The sequence below is a fragment of the Carassius carassius genome, chromosome 3 (genome assembly GCF_963082965.1).
Source record: "Carassius carassius chromosome 3, fCarCar2.1, whole genome shotgun sequence".
Taxonomy (NCBI): Eukaryota; Metazoa; Chordata; class Actinopteri; order Cypriniformes; family Cyprinidae; genus Carassius; species Carassius carassius.
In genome coordinates this window covers 38,627,184-38,643,557 of record NC_081757.1, presented here as the reverse complement: position 1 = coordinate 38,643,557, position 16,374 = coordinate 38,627,184, and the positions used below count along the sequence as shown (strand labels likewise).

Below are 16,374 nucleotides of genomic sequence, written 5' to 3'. Positions count from 1 at the left end.
CACAGTTGCTGTACTACTGCTGAGCTGCCGGGTCACCGGCTCGGCTCCTCAGTGAAAACATGAATGAATACGGTGCACCTGCTCCCTCTTGTACCTGCACTGTGAGGTGTGGCAGCCAGATGCAAATTCCTCATGCCAGTGTCCACTGGCTAATTTTGTTACATTCAAAGTGGATTGGTCTCTCTGGCAAGATTCTCAATTCGTCAGTCACCAATATGATGTCTCCGTTCCCTCATTCAGGGAACGAGGGTTACACATGTAACCGAAATATGCCCTAAAGAACATTAAAACAATTCTAAAGAAACTTTTTTGAACTTTGAATGGAAAACTTCAAAAGGTTCTTTATGGAACCACAGATGCCAATAAAGAACTACTGTACAGTCTAAGGAGTGTAGAGTTTTAAAATGTGGATATTACTAAAAATCTTATCAGTTAATACCAGGTGATAAAAGATACTTTTATAAGTATTTTTTGTGGGTGTAAACTGACTTTGGAGGTTCTACCTGTTTTTTAGGGGGTGGGGGTGGTGGGACTTTCTTCTTGATAATGTTAAAGAGAGGGCTATCGATCATATCGAGCGATGGAGGTCTTGGAGGCCTCTCATCATTAGAGTCAGACTGAAATCATTATACCAGGAACAGTTTCAGAGAAAAGGAAGCCAGGGTCAGATGGACAGAGGGAAGAAAAGAGAAAGAAGAGATTAACTAAGCACTGAAATACTCAATATTTTATAGAATTTGAAACCAATATGCCTTAAACCATTAAGATCGATCTTGATGTCAAACCTTGTACAACACATCATGACATATCAAATTGCAATGTTTGTGAAAGATGCTTTAGAGCACCAGCAGAGATTCAGTCTGTTAAAAAAATCTATTGTATGGCTTCAGACAGTTTTGCGCACAAAACATAAAGAGCGCTCTTAGAGTGTATTTTGATGCTCTACAGCCTTCACCTTTATTATACGGAAAAGAGCAGCAAGAACATTTGGCAAAATAGCTCTTTTTGTGTTCCACTGAAGAAAAAATGGAAATAGAGTTGATATAAGAGAGAGTAAACAATGACAGAATATTCACTGTCAGATGAACTATTTCTTTAAGAAAATTCAATGTAAATCTTCAGCTGATGCCGTGAGTTCAGATAAATTAGTATTTACCTGTCTGCGAATAGAGCAGCTTGCAGTGCTGTCTTCAAATTTTGCTAGAAGCTGAGTGGCCATAAACTTGACCTTGTTTTCTTTCAGTTCCCGCCCCTCGCTGGATAAAGAAAAACTCTGATTGATGGATCTGGTTGGCTGGAAGAGAAATGGACCAATCAGAGACCAGTTCTAGTGTCACATGCTTTTACTGGTTTGTTATTATATACTATAATACAGACCTCTTCTAAGTAACTTATTTTCCGTCTTCTCTTGTATATGGCATCATTGTCTTCAGTCTTTTTGTCATTCTAAGGAACAATAAGTTATATTTTGCTTTAGAAGGTGATGTCCAAACTTCAACAAAATAAGAAAGTCCACCAAACAGAAACTGTGAAAGTGCTCGTAATAAATCAAACCCATTGTATACTACCTTGGGTATGCGTTTACGAGGCTGAAGCAAACTCAATGACTTGTAAACAGGTCTGGAAGAACCCGATGGACATTTTTCATTATTTGCATCACCATCTCGCTTTGAATCTACAATAAACCACATGACAAACATTTGCATGGCATTTGATAATAAACAACTGCAACATATATTCTTGGTAAACAAATGCACATCACTTTACAACATAAAATCCTCATATTACAGCTTGATTGTTCTAGAAAAATGCCTCCGCAGGGGCACAATCGCGGTCCGGGGGTATGGGGGTATGGATATGCTTCTGCTGTATTAAAGTCTCTGAGGCCAGACAATATATTATGTGGAATATTTATAGCCTCCTCCACTGTGGTGATATGCAGATCTGCAGGGCGGTAACCTGGTTTCAGACAGACATGCATTCCTGGCATGACTGCGTGAGAGAAGTAATTGTGTAACACAAATGTTCAAGTGCAAAAGGCCAGATAAAATGCTTCTCTTTAGGGGTTTTCCATAAATGCATTGTGTGTTTCCTTAATGGACACACCTCATGCAAAGTAGGTGGAAGACACACTCAAAGCAGGTAATAGGTTTTGGACAGTGTAAAAGGTTCATTTTTGAACACCTTTATGTACACCTAATTGTAAAAATGTCATGTACATTTTGAGAGCTGAAGGGGCTGAAAAGATATTTCTATTGCAATAATGTCTGTGAATTATGAGACTATGTCTATATGTCTATATACTGTATACTGTATCATGTACAGTACACTATTATTCCAAGTTTGGAGTCAGTAAGATCTTTTGATTTAATTTAATTCTTTTATTTAGTAATGTCATAAATGAAACTGATGAAGGAAATTGAAAGTGACGGTAAAGACATTTATAATAGTGCTGTCAAATCAATTAATCGCGATTAATCGCATCAAAAATTAAAGATTGCGTTTACATAATATATGTGTGTGTACTGTGTATATATGTATATATGTATATACACACATACAGGTATATATGTAAACAAACTTTTATTTTCAATGCACTTAATCACGATTAATCAATTTAACAGCACTAATTTATGTTACAAAAGATCTCTCTTTCAAATAATTGCTGTTCTTTTGAACTTTCAATTCACCAAAAGGCAAGGAGAAATGTTCAAATACAAGTATGCTAGATATTTATGCATATTTAATTAAGCAAGTTTTATCCATCTTGAAAGAAAAAAAATAATTATAATTTAATTCTGTTTTACAATTTTTGTAATATTTGTATATATATTTTTAAATCCTTGTAGTCCTATCAAATAAGTCAAGGAGACCTTATTGTATATATATTTACTACCAATTAATTATTATTATTTATTTTTTATACTTTTATTCAGCAAGGATGCCATAAATTGATGAATTCAAATCAAAAGTGACAGTAAATGCACTTATAATGTTACAAAATTGTAAAATTACTTTTATTTAAAACTTTTCATTTATCAAAGTGTCCTGACAAAACTTTATAAACAGTTATTAAATTATAGTAATTGTTCTCAATATTGCAGTTTTACTGTATTTTTGCTAAAAAAAAAAAAAAAAAATCAGCCTTGGTGAGCATAAGAGACTTCTTAAAAAAACATAACAAAAACCTTACCGACCCACAATATTAAACATTAGTGTACTTGATTCTGAAGTATTCGGCACAAGTAACATACTAGTTTACCACTCCAAACACAGCCAGTGATCCTAATAGGGTTGTAAAGAAAGAGTTTACCTGAGGGAGGTAGAGGCGTTCCCCGGAAGAGCTCGTAGAACTTGGAGAGGTAGTTGCACATGCTGGTCTTGTCCGGCTCCTGACCTGCCGCCAGCTCTTTCCCTGTGATGAAAGGCTTAATGCCAAACTCCTTCTCTGCCACATCAAATGCCAGCTGAAGGTTTTTGGCACAGTCTTGCTCATTGAGAGAGTCATAGTCACTACAGGAAACAAGGTGATAAGAACAGAGAGCATGGGACCTGAATTAAACAAGCTGCCCTCTTGACATTTATGCAAAGAAAAAACAATGTGCAGCTGTGAAACTTCTCTGCTTAAATCTTAAATGACGGACTTGAAAAATGGCCCTTGATAAAGTGTGTGAAATGTTGCACACATTTATGCTGTTCAAACACTTTCTCAGCCAAGAACGCTGAAGTTTAAAAGTCACGCTGTTTAGAATAAGTATTGTGTAGCAGGATATCTGTTTTTGAAGGAAAAAAGCAATTTCTCAAGGGGTCAAAGTGCTTTTCTCATGTCTTGCTTATGTTTAGGAGCACACAGTAACTAACTGTGCGAAGGCAAAAGCTAATAAACATACAGGAGAGTTGACTGGTATGGTTGCCAAAACAGAACGTGATTTGTGGGTATGTCAGGAAGCAGACCAAATATTTATTAAACGTGCTTATGACTTAATTCCATTGCTAATGTTTCACTCATCATATGAATATTATCAAAGTGTCATGTAAACTACTGTTTTATTAGGGACTGCCTGATCCATCCTTTAGAATGGACAATATTAGCATGTATTACAAATTACATTTTTGGTCATGACACCATGAAGTTTTTGTATTTTTAATCTGAATATGGTATCAAGGTAATACCATGGGTTTTATACATGCACATTGTTTTTATTTGACAATTTGTATTTTATTATTGGATGTAGTACCTAGAGATGTACCGGTAAAAATTTCTTATCACAATTATAGTGAGCTAAATTATCACGTTATCAATATTATCCATACCATGTTAATGTTTTTTTTTTTTCAGTAGGACAAGAAAAAATAGTGAGCTAAATTATCACGTTATCAATATTATCCATACCATGTTAATATTTTTTTTTTTTCAGTAGGACAAGAAAAAAAAAAAAGGTTTCTAGACATGGTCTCATGTTTTGTTTTTTGATATATGATATGATATGATATATGATAAAACCATGTTTTAACGTTAATGTACAGTACCATGTTTATTTAAACATGGCACCTTGGTATTACCATGTAATTTATATATGTATTTTTTCTGGATATAGTACTGATGTAATACCCTGGTTGTTGAGAAATTGCCTTTGTAATTTTTTCCAGATGGTAATAACAATGCCGTTTTTTTTTTCACATGGTAGTAATTCCATGGTTTTTTTTATCACTTTGTACAATGATAATACTCTACCAATGCTATGTTTTTTTTTTAAATGGTAATACTATGTTTGTAGTATGTTGTATGTATGTTTGTACATTTTTTGCACATGGAAGCAGGTAGAATAGTGATAGTTTTACTTTGTACCATGGTATTACCAATACCATGCATTTATTTTGGACATGGCACTATTATAATACCATGTTTACACCTAATTCTGGATAATCTAGAAAACATGTACTAAAGACACTGTTGTTTAGCTGTTTTTTTTTCACAAAGTACCATGGCAATATTTAAAGATACACCATGGTAATACCACAGTATTCTATGGAGTACCATGTGAATACATATTACTGTACATGAATAATGATGATCATACAATATCACTAGCTACACTGTACCACAGTACTATGTAAGTGTCAGTAATTAAATACTTTGAGTGATCCTACTGTTCACGATATTAGTAACAAATATTACATGCACATTTATAAAGGGATATACAGTGTTCTGGTGATGTTTCCTGCAGAAGAGAGATGTTGTAAAGAATCTTATCTTACATGAGCTGTGGTCTGAAGCGATGTATGAGAGCACAGAGAGCCAGACCACTGCTCCAGCAGGAAGTGAGGTCAGTCACATCCACAGCCCTGTAGCCCTCCGTCTGCTTCTGACACCACGTCAGTAACCGACTCGGCCTGATCTCAGACTCTGTTAAACACACACACACACACACACACACACACACACACACAAGCAGAGGAAAATGCTATTTAAAAGCTGATCGACCAAAAAACTCTGAGAACCTGAGACTTTAGCTTTATAAAAATATATAATACAAAGGTTGATCTGGACTGAAAGTCAAGGTGACGTTTTCTCTGTGACAGGTGTCTGAACTTGCCTCATCAATCTCAAAGCAGCATAATGCTCCTCTGACGCAACTCACTCTTTATTATTTGTTTCAGAGTACTGTTTCAACCTAACAGCTAACAACTGTTTTTAGGTGCAGTAAAGCCACATGTCAAACAAGCTCAAAAGAACAGCGGAAAGGATTTATTGTTATTGATTTAGGAAACAGCAGCATGACCAGAACTTAAAGATATGTGATATTTCTGTTTTTGCCTCTTTTTCTATTTCCTGTTAAGAGGCTAATTTAGCCAAGGAAAGAGGAAGTACCGGAGAAAAGTGCACGTACAGCACATTTCGAACTGATGTACACTACTGGTCAAAAGTTTGGAATCATTATATATATATAATTTTTAAAATATGTATCTTATGGTTAACATAATACATTTATTTGACCAAAAATACAATAAAAACTGTAATATTGCAACATATTATTTTAATTTAAAAGAATTGTTTTCTATCTGAATATGTTTCAAAATGTAATTTATTCCTGTGATGGCAAATCTGAATTTTCAGCATCAATGCTGATTCGGTGCTAACGAAACATCTCTAACTATTATCAAGCATTATCAGTTTTTGTATGTACTATTTGTTTTTGAAATTTTAAATCAAATAATCCTAAAAAAAAAATGTATCATGAGTTCCACAAAAATATAGTAGCAATAATAATCGAGCGCCAAATCAGCATATCAGAATGATTACAAATCGGAACATTTTTAAGACCTCTTATTATTTTAAATAGAAAACAGTCATTTTAAATAGTTTCACAGTATATTTTTACTGTATTTTCAGTTAAATAAATGCACTTTTAAGCATACAAGACATTTAAAAAAAATTAGAAGAATAAATAATAAAAAAAAATTCAGTAGTGTGTTTTTTAGTATCTATTTAATAGAAATTTTCAAAGGCAAAGACATTAAAAAAGACGTTACATTAAAAAGATAATTCACGGAAAAAAAAACAATTCAGTCATTGTTTGCTCACTCTCATGTCCTTCAATACCTGTATGACCTTTTTTTTCTTCTCTGGAACACAAATAAAGATACTTCGAGAAATGTTCATGCTGCTGTTTTCTATTAACAAAAGCAGCTAGTGTACAATTCACAAAAGTTGTTTTTATAGCTCACTTTCATTATGTTTCATCGTATGGAAATAAGCAGCATGAACATTCAAAATGACGACTTCTAAGTTTCACGAAACTAAGATACAGGTTTGAGAATGAGTAAATAATGAAGTTCCAGTTGTTGAGTGAACTAATCGATTCCTTTGAGCAGCATGTCTGGAGCGTTCTTACTCTTTACTTAGACTAGTGATCTTCTCAGTTCTCGCTCTTCTGGTAATAACAGATCTCACTCTGGGTCGAATTCCCTCGAAAAAGGAATAAATTCTCCCTCTCCCTGAACCTGCCACCTCGTGGGAGGAGTGCGCTCGCTCTGCTGTTTTGAGAGCGTTTCTAAAACACGAGCTGCCTGTTATCTGCTGAAGGTAGGAATGCTGTAAACACTCGTCTTAACTCGAGTTACTTGCCTGTTGCCTTTGATTATAATGTGAAAATCTCAGCTCTCATATACAGTGGCGGCAACTCTTGAGGAACTCTTGTATGGTGCACTCAAGTAAAAGAGCGGAGGACAATTATATATCTGTGTTAGACTGATTAGAAGTTTCTTCTAACCTCGCCTGGCTAAGTTAACGGGGCGGCGTATGGTGGCGGCCCGTTCCAGAGAGCACGGCTTCATCTCTCCACAGATATAGTTGTTGCGGACCTGCAAAGGAGCAAAATAAACAGTGATGACAGTTTCAAGGAGAGTGACTGTAAAAAAAAAATCATATTTACATCTCTAAATACTGATTGGATGAGCCATGTTTATAGCCTTGTTGCTTGGCAACTATAAGTAGTCTACAGTTAGGCTTATTTGATGTGTTTACATACAATACATGTCAAACGTTTGAGTAATTTTTTTAAATAAAAAAGACTTTGTCATGTTTATTAAAGAAGTTTCTTATGCTCGCCAAGGCTGCATTTCCTTAATATGCTGAGGTGCTCAGTTATTATCACCTATGAATGATTAATTATAAATGTATTAACTGTCAAAATATTTTATTATTACTATTTATTTAATATCTTACTTACAGTACCTTGAGACTTGAATTAATGATATTGTTATAGGTTTCCACAAATAATATTAAGCAGCAAAATCTGTGGATGCGAAAATTCATCTTTGCCATCAAAAATTTTCAAATGTAAAATCGTTTTTTTTTTTTCAATAATATTGTACTGTTACAAATTATATTACTTTTTTAATCAAATAAATGCAGCCTTGCTGAACATAAGAGACTTTCTTTAAAAAAAAACATTAAGAAAAATGTTGTTAATAATACACGGCAGTGTATTAGTTTATTTATCCTCATAGACATAGGTGCTTTATAAAAGCAATAGCTCACTTGAGGTTGTGAACTGCAGTGATTTTATCATATGGGTTTTTTAATGACAGTAAACTGTGCACAGATGGTATTGTCATCTCACCTGGTGTGGCCTGACACAGTTTGAATTGAGGTTGGGATAGCGTGTTCCCGGATCTATGGTGTACAAATCAAAGTTTTTGGCGATGTTTTCAGGTGTTGTTTGAGGTAACAATCGGTACAGACTCTCCCTAGAAGAATAAAAACAAAACAATAACATAAACAAGCTATTAATAGTGTTTTAAGTGCATATTAACACTTTCAACATCCCTGAAATCTGGAGAAAAAAAAACTATATATATATATATATTGATTTATTTATTCATTCATTCATCATTTTAGTATGACCAAATAGTAATATATTATAGATGAAAACATGGTGGTCTATTTATATGAAGCTGTGTGAGCAGTTATTATTTGCACATGTTAAATTTGAACTTCGCTGACCTCTCTGCCAGCACCTCGAGAGGATTTCTACCCTGCGCCCAACTTTTCACCATCCAAGCCGTGTCAAAGGCTGCCAGGAAGCCGCGGGCACAGCCCGTCCCCATAGGCCAAAAGGGCTACAGTGAGACAGACAACATCATCAGAATCAAACATAATAATCATAAATATACATAAACACAAGAATGATTATTTAAGTATAACTGGACAGTAATGTAATCTCCTCACCTCTAGAAGACTGTCTCCCACTAGTGCCACCAGTACACTGTGAGCAAACCTCTCCCGGACGAGAGCGGCACTTTCGGAGGCGTACATGCTGGTGAAATCGAACATGGCCACATCAGGCTGAGCGCAGTGGTTGGTGGCGTAGTCCAGCGTGGGCAGCTGGTAGTGGGTGGCGTAGTCGGCTGCCTCTCGTGCGTATGCCAGCAAAGCCTCTTGATTCACGTTTTCACTGTTCAGCAGTGCCTCGGTGTCGATATAATCCTAGTAGACACAAAAAAACAAACAAACGATATCATACCAAATATTGTAGCATTCAGACCAATCAGACACACAATTGGTCATTAGATTAAAAAACAATCACAGACCCCTCACCCAACACCACTTACCCTTTCCCTATGTATGAGTAATTGTATGCTTTTTTGTTTAGAGTTAGGGTGGCCATATGCGCCGTTCATACGGGAAAACGGACAGGATTTTAAAATTGCCTAAAACATCCAGAGCAGTTTGACCAATAACATGCAGGTATTGTACATAATCGACCAATCGGGGGGCTGCGTGTGAGAAGGTGAGATCTAGAGGGAACGATCAAAGCGATGGAAATATGCACACGTTTTTGTTCGTTCCATTGACTTGAAGCGTCGCTGCGCACAAATCCAAAAAAACCAAAGTGCGCCACAATGCTTAAAGTCAAACAAATGAACAAACACGTGAAAGCGATTCGAAAGAATAAGGAGCCGTCTGCTCTGCTCTTTATAGCTCTCATGAATGTTACACAACAATCAACCTGCATAGTGCAAATAGCCAAAACCTGGATATTTTAGGCATTATTAAAATCCTGGCTGGGACGTGTCCCGTATGACTGGCGCATATGGCCACCCTATTTAGAGTAGTATATATGTATATTAGTGTTTAGTTAATAAAATAAAACTCCTGCTTGTGAATAATGTCCCTTTAAAATTCTGATCCAGCTACATGCTACAATGCATTAATACTGTAGGAAAGATATTTTCTGTGGCCACTAAAATATCCTTTCTTAGAGTTGATATGAACTTACACTGAATGTTCACTGGATGAACAGATTAGTCAATGACAATATCAATTCTGCTACAGTTAATACTGGCTGCTGATATAATTATTTTGTAATTATTAGATATATTTCCCTTTTGAGATTATTTGCTACAATATACAGTAAGACTGCTAGCAAGTCAAAATTAATGTCGACTAAGAGATTATGCGCTGTGATAGCTGGTTCTGGGGTCAACATGAAACATCATTTACGCCGCATTTTACTTCCAAAATATGACATTTTTGAACGAAACAGATACTTTGAAAAAACATAAGGTGGGACTTTGATGGCTGAGGAATTAAATTATAAAATGTTCTTATTCAGTACAAGAATGGAGACAGATCATCAAGATTATAACACTTTTTAACCAAAGAACAAAAAAATGTAAGGGTCAAGATGGTAAATCTTTTCATGGATATATTTTCAAAATACATTTTCTTGAACACTATTATTTTCCATTCACCCTTAAAAATAAACCTCACTAAATGCTAGTAAAAACAACACCAGAAACACACAAACAAAAAAAATATATAATATCTCATGCAACTTTGTTCCTCAATTAAATTTATCTTGTTGTTAGGATGTTTAAATATTTTAAAGGAAAAATAAATCCATTTTTGATATATGTAAATATATACACACTGGGGTGGCACTAGTGGTGCAGAAATGACCTTGACCAGAAAAATCCAGATCTTTGCCAAAAAGAGACTAAATAATATATCTGGCTTCAGACAGTGTAAAAAAAAATGGCTTGAGGAAAGATTGGATGACTTTTCAAAGCTGGCTGCAATCCAAAATAGGTGAAGACTGTCAGCCGCACACTCAGTTCTAGCACTCGACTCACTGCGTGAATCAGATCAGCACAGACATTGCCAACAACCCTAATGTGCGTCAATGACGAAGCCCAAGAACTGATAGTACCAGAGACTGTTTGTGACTGTCTCTCTCCCCCTAATAAATATGTGCTCCTTAGGAGTGTTTATAAGCCTCTGGACTCTTGTTGTGTTTTTAGGCGTCTGGTCTCCCTCCATCTTGCAGTAAGCCGAGAAAAATAGTTCTCACGACACTTGCCACAAAGTAAAGCAAACCAACTCACATGAATGATGACACCTTTGTCCAACAGGCTCTGCTTCTTAGCTGTCATGACAAAGTAATGTGTGTTGTCTTTGTAGTAGACAATGTTCTCTAGATCAATTCCTACGAAAGAGACAAAATTGTGGTATTACTTAAATCTGTCAGAGATATTCATCTTCACCATCTTCATGCCTGTAATATGACAAAACGAATCTCATGAGGTCAGAGTGAGTTTATTACAGGATATTAAAGGAATTCAGTTTCAAAGGGGTACGAGTCACGGCAGGTATACAAAGCATACGTAAGTGTTTGAAGGGAGGAAGCCCATAATCCCTGGAGGATAACATTTACGTGACAAATCAGAGCAAGATGATAACTGATATATGGCCGCTCCTAACTGCAGATAACACTGACATGCTTATGAAAAACATTGCGGGGAAATGCCGGGAAGAGGTGAAAGTACATAGCTGAGAGGGTTGGGAGATATTTCTTTATTATCCAGAGAGCTGGATGCTTAGTTTAGACTAATGTGGTGTATTTTTAGTGGCTAATGTGGCGCATATTGCTCACCAGTTTCCTGTCTGAGATCCTGAAAGAATTTCTGGTTGAAGATGAAGGCAACTCCACTTATCTCCTCGACCTTTGCCTCAGCGGTGGTGTTTCTGTTGATAAAGTTTGCTGTTATGGCGATGGCCAGTTTGCCACGAAATTCCTTCCTCCTGAACCCTGAGAAAGAGAGAAAGAAGAAGGAGGGGGGAGAAGGGGGAAAGAGTTCAGAAGTTTATAATGTTGCATTAGTTTCTTGAGTTTGATAGAGGAAAACTAATGCAGCACAATAATGCCACCCCAAAGCCATTACAAGTCCATTATTTTTGGTTCACAGATGCTCAGTTAAAACATCTGAAGATATTTAATATAATTTTATATTATATTTAAAAGAAAAAGATATTTAAGATAATTAATATTCAGTAATATTATCAGTTTAACTTGTACTGACACTATTGAATGAGACTATTTGAACTGAATTAAGCTGGATAATGACACATACTTTACAACATCAACACTTACTAAACTAAACTGAAACAACACTGAGCTAAATTGAGCTGAATTATGACACTATTGTCTAATATAGAGCTGCTTTAAAGCTGAAATTATTTATTTATTTTTCAAAATTTATACATTTTACAACATTGAGACTGTTATTTTTCCTGTTGAAGCTGCTTTGAAACAATCTGTAAAGTATAAAGAGCTATGTAAATAAAAGTGACTTGGATGTGACCAGTATTTCTTATTTTAAACTAAAACTAAATAAAAAAATAATTACTAGTAAAAATAGTATAAAACATATTTTATTTTAGGTAGTTGCCAAGACAATATTTCTCATTATAATTTAGTTTAACTTGAAGTACTAAAATAACTAAAACTAAATTACTGTAACTCAAACTAAAACTTGAAAAATGAAAACATAAAAATAAAATCAATTCAAAATCGATTTTAAAAAATGTATTCCAAATATTAACTAGCGTACAGTAGTATATCAATGACAAAAATATAACACTTGATTTGACCTGAAGACTGATGATGATTAATGAACAGTTATGGGCTGATATTTCACAGTGACCAGCCTACCATGGCCTCGTCCACACGAATGCAATATGTTTGAAAATATTTTCTAAACATTTTCATCTTTTTACACAAATTAACAGCATTTTGCAGTTGATCATTGAAAACATCTCAAGGTTAAGTATGTAACCATGGTTCCCCGAAGGGAACAAAATTGCTGAGTCGAACACTTCGGGAACACCCACCGCGAGACCACGTTCTGAAGCATGTGTGAAACCAGTCCAATAGAAAAGTGAGACGTCACAAGCAGGGTGACGTGAGCCACCAGGAAACATAAAGGTGCATCCAGCAAGCACACATGTTAGCTTCTGCAGAAGTGAGTGCGTGCAGGGCTGCAGGGAGTATGGCAGGGAGACGCAGTGTCCCGTTCCCTTCGGGACCTCCAGATGTTCCCATTCAGGACTTGAGCTGTGTTGAATGCTTAGGGAACGAGAATACCCACTGGGCCATACAAGCAAGTCCCAGTCTGGTGTGTATCTGGCAAGAACATCAAGATGATTGGACTTGGGACCTTGGGATAGATGTCAGGTTCAGGCTGTAGAAACGGATGAATGTGTGGGGAGAGGACCAGCCTGCAGCACACGCATCTTGAAGGGTCACACCCATTGATAAGGCCTTGGAGGTCACCATACCCCTAGACGAGTGCACTCTGACACCTATAGGTGACAGGACTCATAGGCCAGTGTGATGGTCTCGACCACCCACCCTTTCTTAGGTGGACCACAGCAAACGTATTACTGATCTGCCATCTCCAGGCAGCTGATGTGCCACATTAGAGGATAGCTTTCTTATAGACCTCAGTCAGAGTGGCCACTAGCTCCTCATATGCGAGGGGCTGTGGTGGTGAGTCTGTAGGCTCTTCCGTGTCGAATCACATCAACTTCCTTGGAGAAAGATAGATGAAGTGACTGGGTCTTTCTCTGGGAGGAAGAAACCACGGGGGGATTCCGATCCCTGATAGGGAGCTGTGGGACCAAGGTAAGGATGAGCCTGTCTCGGATTCCTCCACTAAATCCACTAGCATGGCCAGGGAGGAACACACGACTTAAAAACAGTGTCCAATCGCCATTTAATTTCACACTTAGGCATTGTATTGCTTTCTAAAAGAGAAATACTGACTGACTGAAGTGCTTATGCAACACACACACATACACAGATGCGCTCGCAGAAGAGCAGAAGCTAACATGTGCGCTTGCTGGATGTGCCTTTGTGCTTCTTGGTAGCTCACGTCACAAAAGGGTGACGTGATGTCTTGCTTCTCTATTGGACTGATTTCACACATGCTTCAGAGCGTGGTCTCGCCGGGGGAGTTCCCAAAACGTTCGATGCAACTTGAAAATTGCCTTTTAAATGGAGGACTTTCAAAACTTTATATTTTGTAATGCATGTGGACAGGTAAAGTGGAGATGCTGGAATTTTGTAACATCACAAGCACAACTTGCAAATGACAATCAGAATTTTCATTTCTGGGTGAAATATCCCTTAAAATCAGTGAATATGAATATACTGAGTCTGTGAAGTAAATCTCTCAAGTTGAAAATGTCTATAATATTCATCCGTAGTTTTTTATATTATGCATTTTTTAAGGATCCAAAGATTTCCTAAGACACTGCTGATGTGCAGAACAAAAAAAGGCAAAAACTGCCCTTTCAGAAAATATTTTTACTCAAACAGAGAATCCTAAAGAGATCAACAAAATGTTCTGTTTCCCCTTTTTTTGACACTCTGTCTGATTGACTCAAGAGATTTTTATTTCATCATGCCTGATTAAGATGTGTTAGAGGCCTACAAAAAAAGAAACAAAAAGTGCCTTTATGCATTAGCCAAATAAGTTCACCCCGGCCTGGCAAATTTTACAAAAACAGCACAAGCTGCTAATTTTTAATGGCTGTTGAGTGGGTTGACTTGGGTCGTGGAGAATTGGCTTTGCTTTCTCATCCTGCAAAATAATTCATGAGGCTCTACAAAGCTTCTTTACGAACAGACATAGATTTGATTAAGAGCATGAACTGTTCCAATACTGCCATGTTGTTAACTCACTAAGACATCAGTTGTCCTCTTAGTCATCTGCGTTATTCTGCCCAAATTCAGCTGCTTTCGTCTGACCGCTGCTCTGTCTCAGACTGGGATAAATTTAACTTTCCCTAGACGTCCTAAACTAGCTCAATTAATGTCCAAAACAAACTGGGTTTCTTTTTCCCTGAAGTTACTCATAACTGGGCAATGAGCTAACATCTCATAGTTTGGAAGGCCCCACAAATGGCCTTTTTTGGAAAAAGCATCTGATTAGGGATAAGTGAAAAGATGACGAACCTGGAAAACAGAGTCCAATGGACACACATCATCAGCTGAAAAGTGTTCAGAAACCCTGAGAGCTCCTCAAGACCACATGTTGACTCGCTGATCTCATATGTAACCGGTGGGCGGCTGGTGACATCATGCAGTATCACTTTACACAGCAGAACCTGATTTTATGGCTTAATAACCTTCTTGGATGAAACAATGCATTCTAGAAACTTCGGCCAAGAGCATGGGCCAAATTTTAAGAGTTGCTGAGGTTGTTTTAATGATAGAAAGAGTGTAACAAAGAGAGGTTTTGGATTATATCTGAAGAAGTTTTATTAGTGCTGTTTAAAGGAATAGTTCACCCAAAAATGAAATTTTGCTGAAAAAGTACCATTCAAGATGCAGATGAGTTTGTTTCTTCATTGGAATAGATTTGGAAGTTTGGATCACTTCTTTACCAATGGATGCTCTTCAGATGGGTGCCGTCAGAATGAGAGTCATCACAATAATCCACAAGTAATCCAAACTACTCCAGTGCATAATCAATCTCTTGTAAAGTAAAAAGATAAATGGATTACTTGTGTACTGTAGTGATGATTTTATCAGTTGTTTGCACTCTCATTCTGATGGCACCCATTCACTGCACAGGATCTATTGATGAGAAAATTATATAATGCTCAATTTCCCCAAATCTGTTTAGATGAAGAAACAAACTGATCTACATCTTGGATGTCCTGAGGGTGAGTATAATGTCAGTAAATTTCATTTATTGTGTTCATTTATTTCTACATTTGCCATTTTGCTCAAATTCATAGTTTGTGCCCCAGTTTGCGTGGCTTGTTGAGAAGTATGCTATTACATTATTTGTAAGACCATATGACATGCTATTTTCATGAACATGCTATCATATTTTAGGCAGGTACAATTTTAGTAACTGCTAGAACAGTTTGTAATCATAGAGCAAAGATTAATATAGCCTCTTAGTTACTGTGCAAACAGAGGGTTGCATGTGTGTTTATTTTAGTCTACATAATATATATAATTCAGCAAGGCAGATTTTAGATTTTATTTCTCATAAGCAGCGATTGCATCATCTTTACCCATTTGAGCTCATACCTTCTAAAGAGTTTCGTCTCCCATCAGCTCCCACCACCACATCAAAGTCGAAGTCGGCCACAGGGTGATCCACAGGCCGGATCTCTGCCCTCCAGCCCGGCCCTGCAGAAACAAACAAAATTGTTCAGCTGTAAAAGTGACAAATCACAACTGAGATCTTTTTAATATCTCCTAGAGACCAATGAGATTTTCAGACATTTCTACTGAGAAAATGACACTAATTCTCTTGAGATTAAGAGAAGATCACCACAGTGTCTCAAACTGTGCTACGATTTACATTTAGCTGACGCTTTTATCCAAAGCGACTTACAATTGCTATATATGTCAGAGGTCACAAAACTCTGGAGCAACTAGGGGTTAAGTGTCTTGCTCAGGGACACATTGGATTCTCACATTGTATTCGAACCCGGGTCTTTCACACCAAAGGCATGTGTCTTATCCACTGCGCTAACACCACCCCCCATTTGGCATAATGTCA

At 36.7% G+C, this 16,374-nt stretch overlaps 1 protein-coding gene across 21 annotated transcripts in view; it reads right to left on the bottom strand.

Moving 5' to 3' along the window:
* Positions 1-16,374, bottom strand: part of mical2a (microtubule associated monooxygenase, calponin and LIM domain containing 2a) — a 61,317-nt gene that overhangs the window by 15,024 nt on the left and 29,919 nt on the right. For 18 of the 21 annotated variants that reach the window (XM_059537786.1, XM_059537854.1, XM_059537844.1 and 15 more), the window contains exons 5-17: positions 15,897-15,998; positions 11,442-11,597; positions 10,894-10,994; positions 8,735-8,992; positions 8,510-8,625; positions 8,127-8,253; positions 7,275-7,365; positions 5,260-5,407; positions 3,314-3,513; positions 1,569-1,675; positions 1,378-1,446; positions 1,157-1,294; positions 504-617 (exon numbers count right to left, since the gene is read on the bottom strand). In XM_059537786.1, the coding sequence (XP_059393769.1) occupies positions 504-617; positions 1,157-1,294; positions 1,378-1,446; positions 1,569-1,675; positions 3,314-3,513; positions 5,260-5,407; positions 7,275-7,365; positions 8,127-8,253; positions 8,510-8,625; positions 8,735-8,992; positions 10,894-10,994; positions 11,442-11,597; positions 15,897-15,998 (1,727 nt within the window). The remainder of the gene's footprint in view (positions 1-503; positions 618-1,156; positions 1,295-1,377; positions 1,447-1,568; positions 1,676-3,313; positions 3,514-5,259; positions 5,408-7,274; positions 7,366-8,126; positions 8,254-8,509; positions 8,626-8,734; positions 8,993-10,893; positions 10,995-11,441; positions 11,598-15,896; positions 15,999-16,374) is intronic. The other 3 variants (XM_059537829.1, XM_059537933.1, XM_059537942.1) reach the window with 1 other exon arrangement.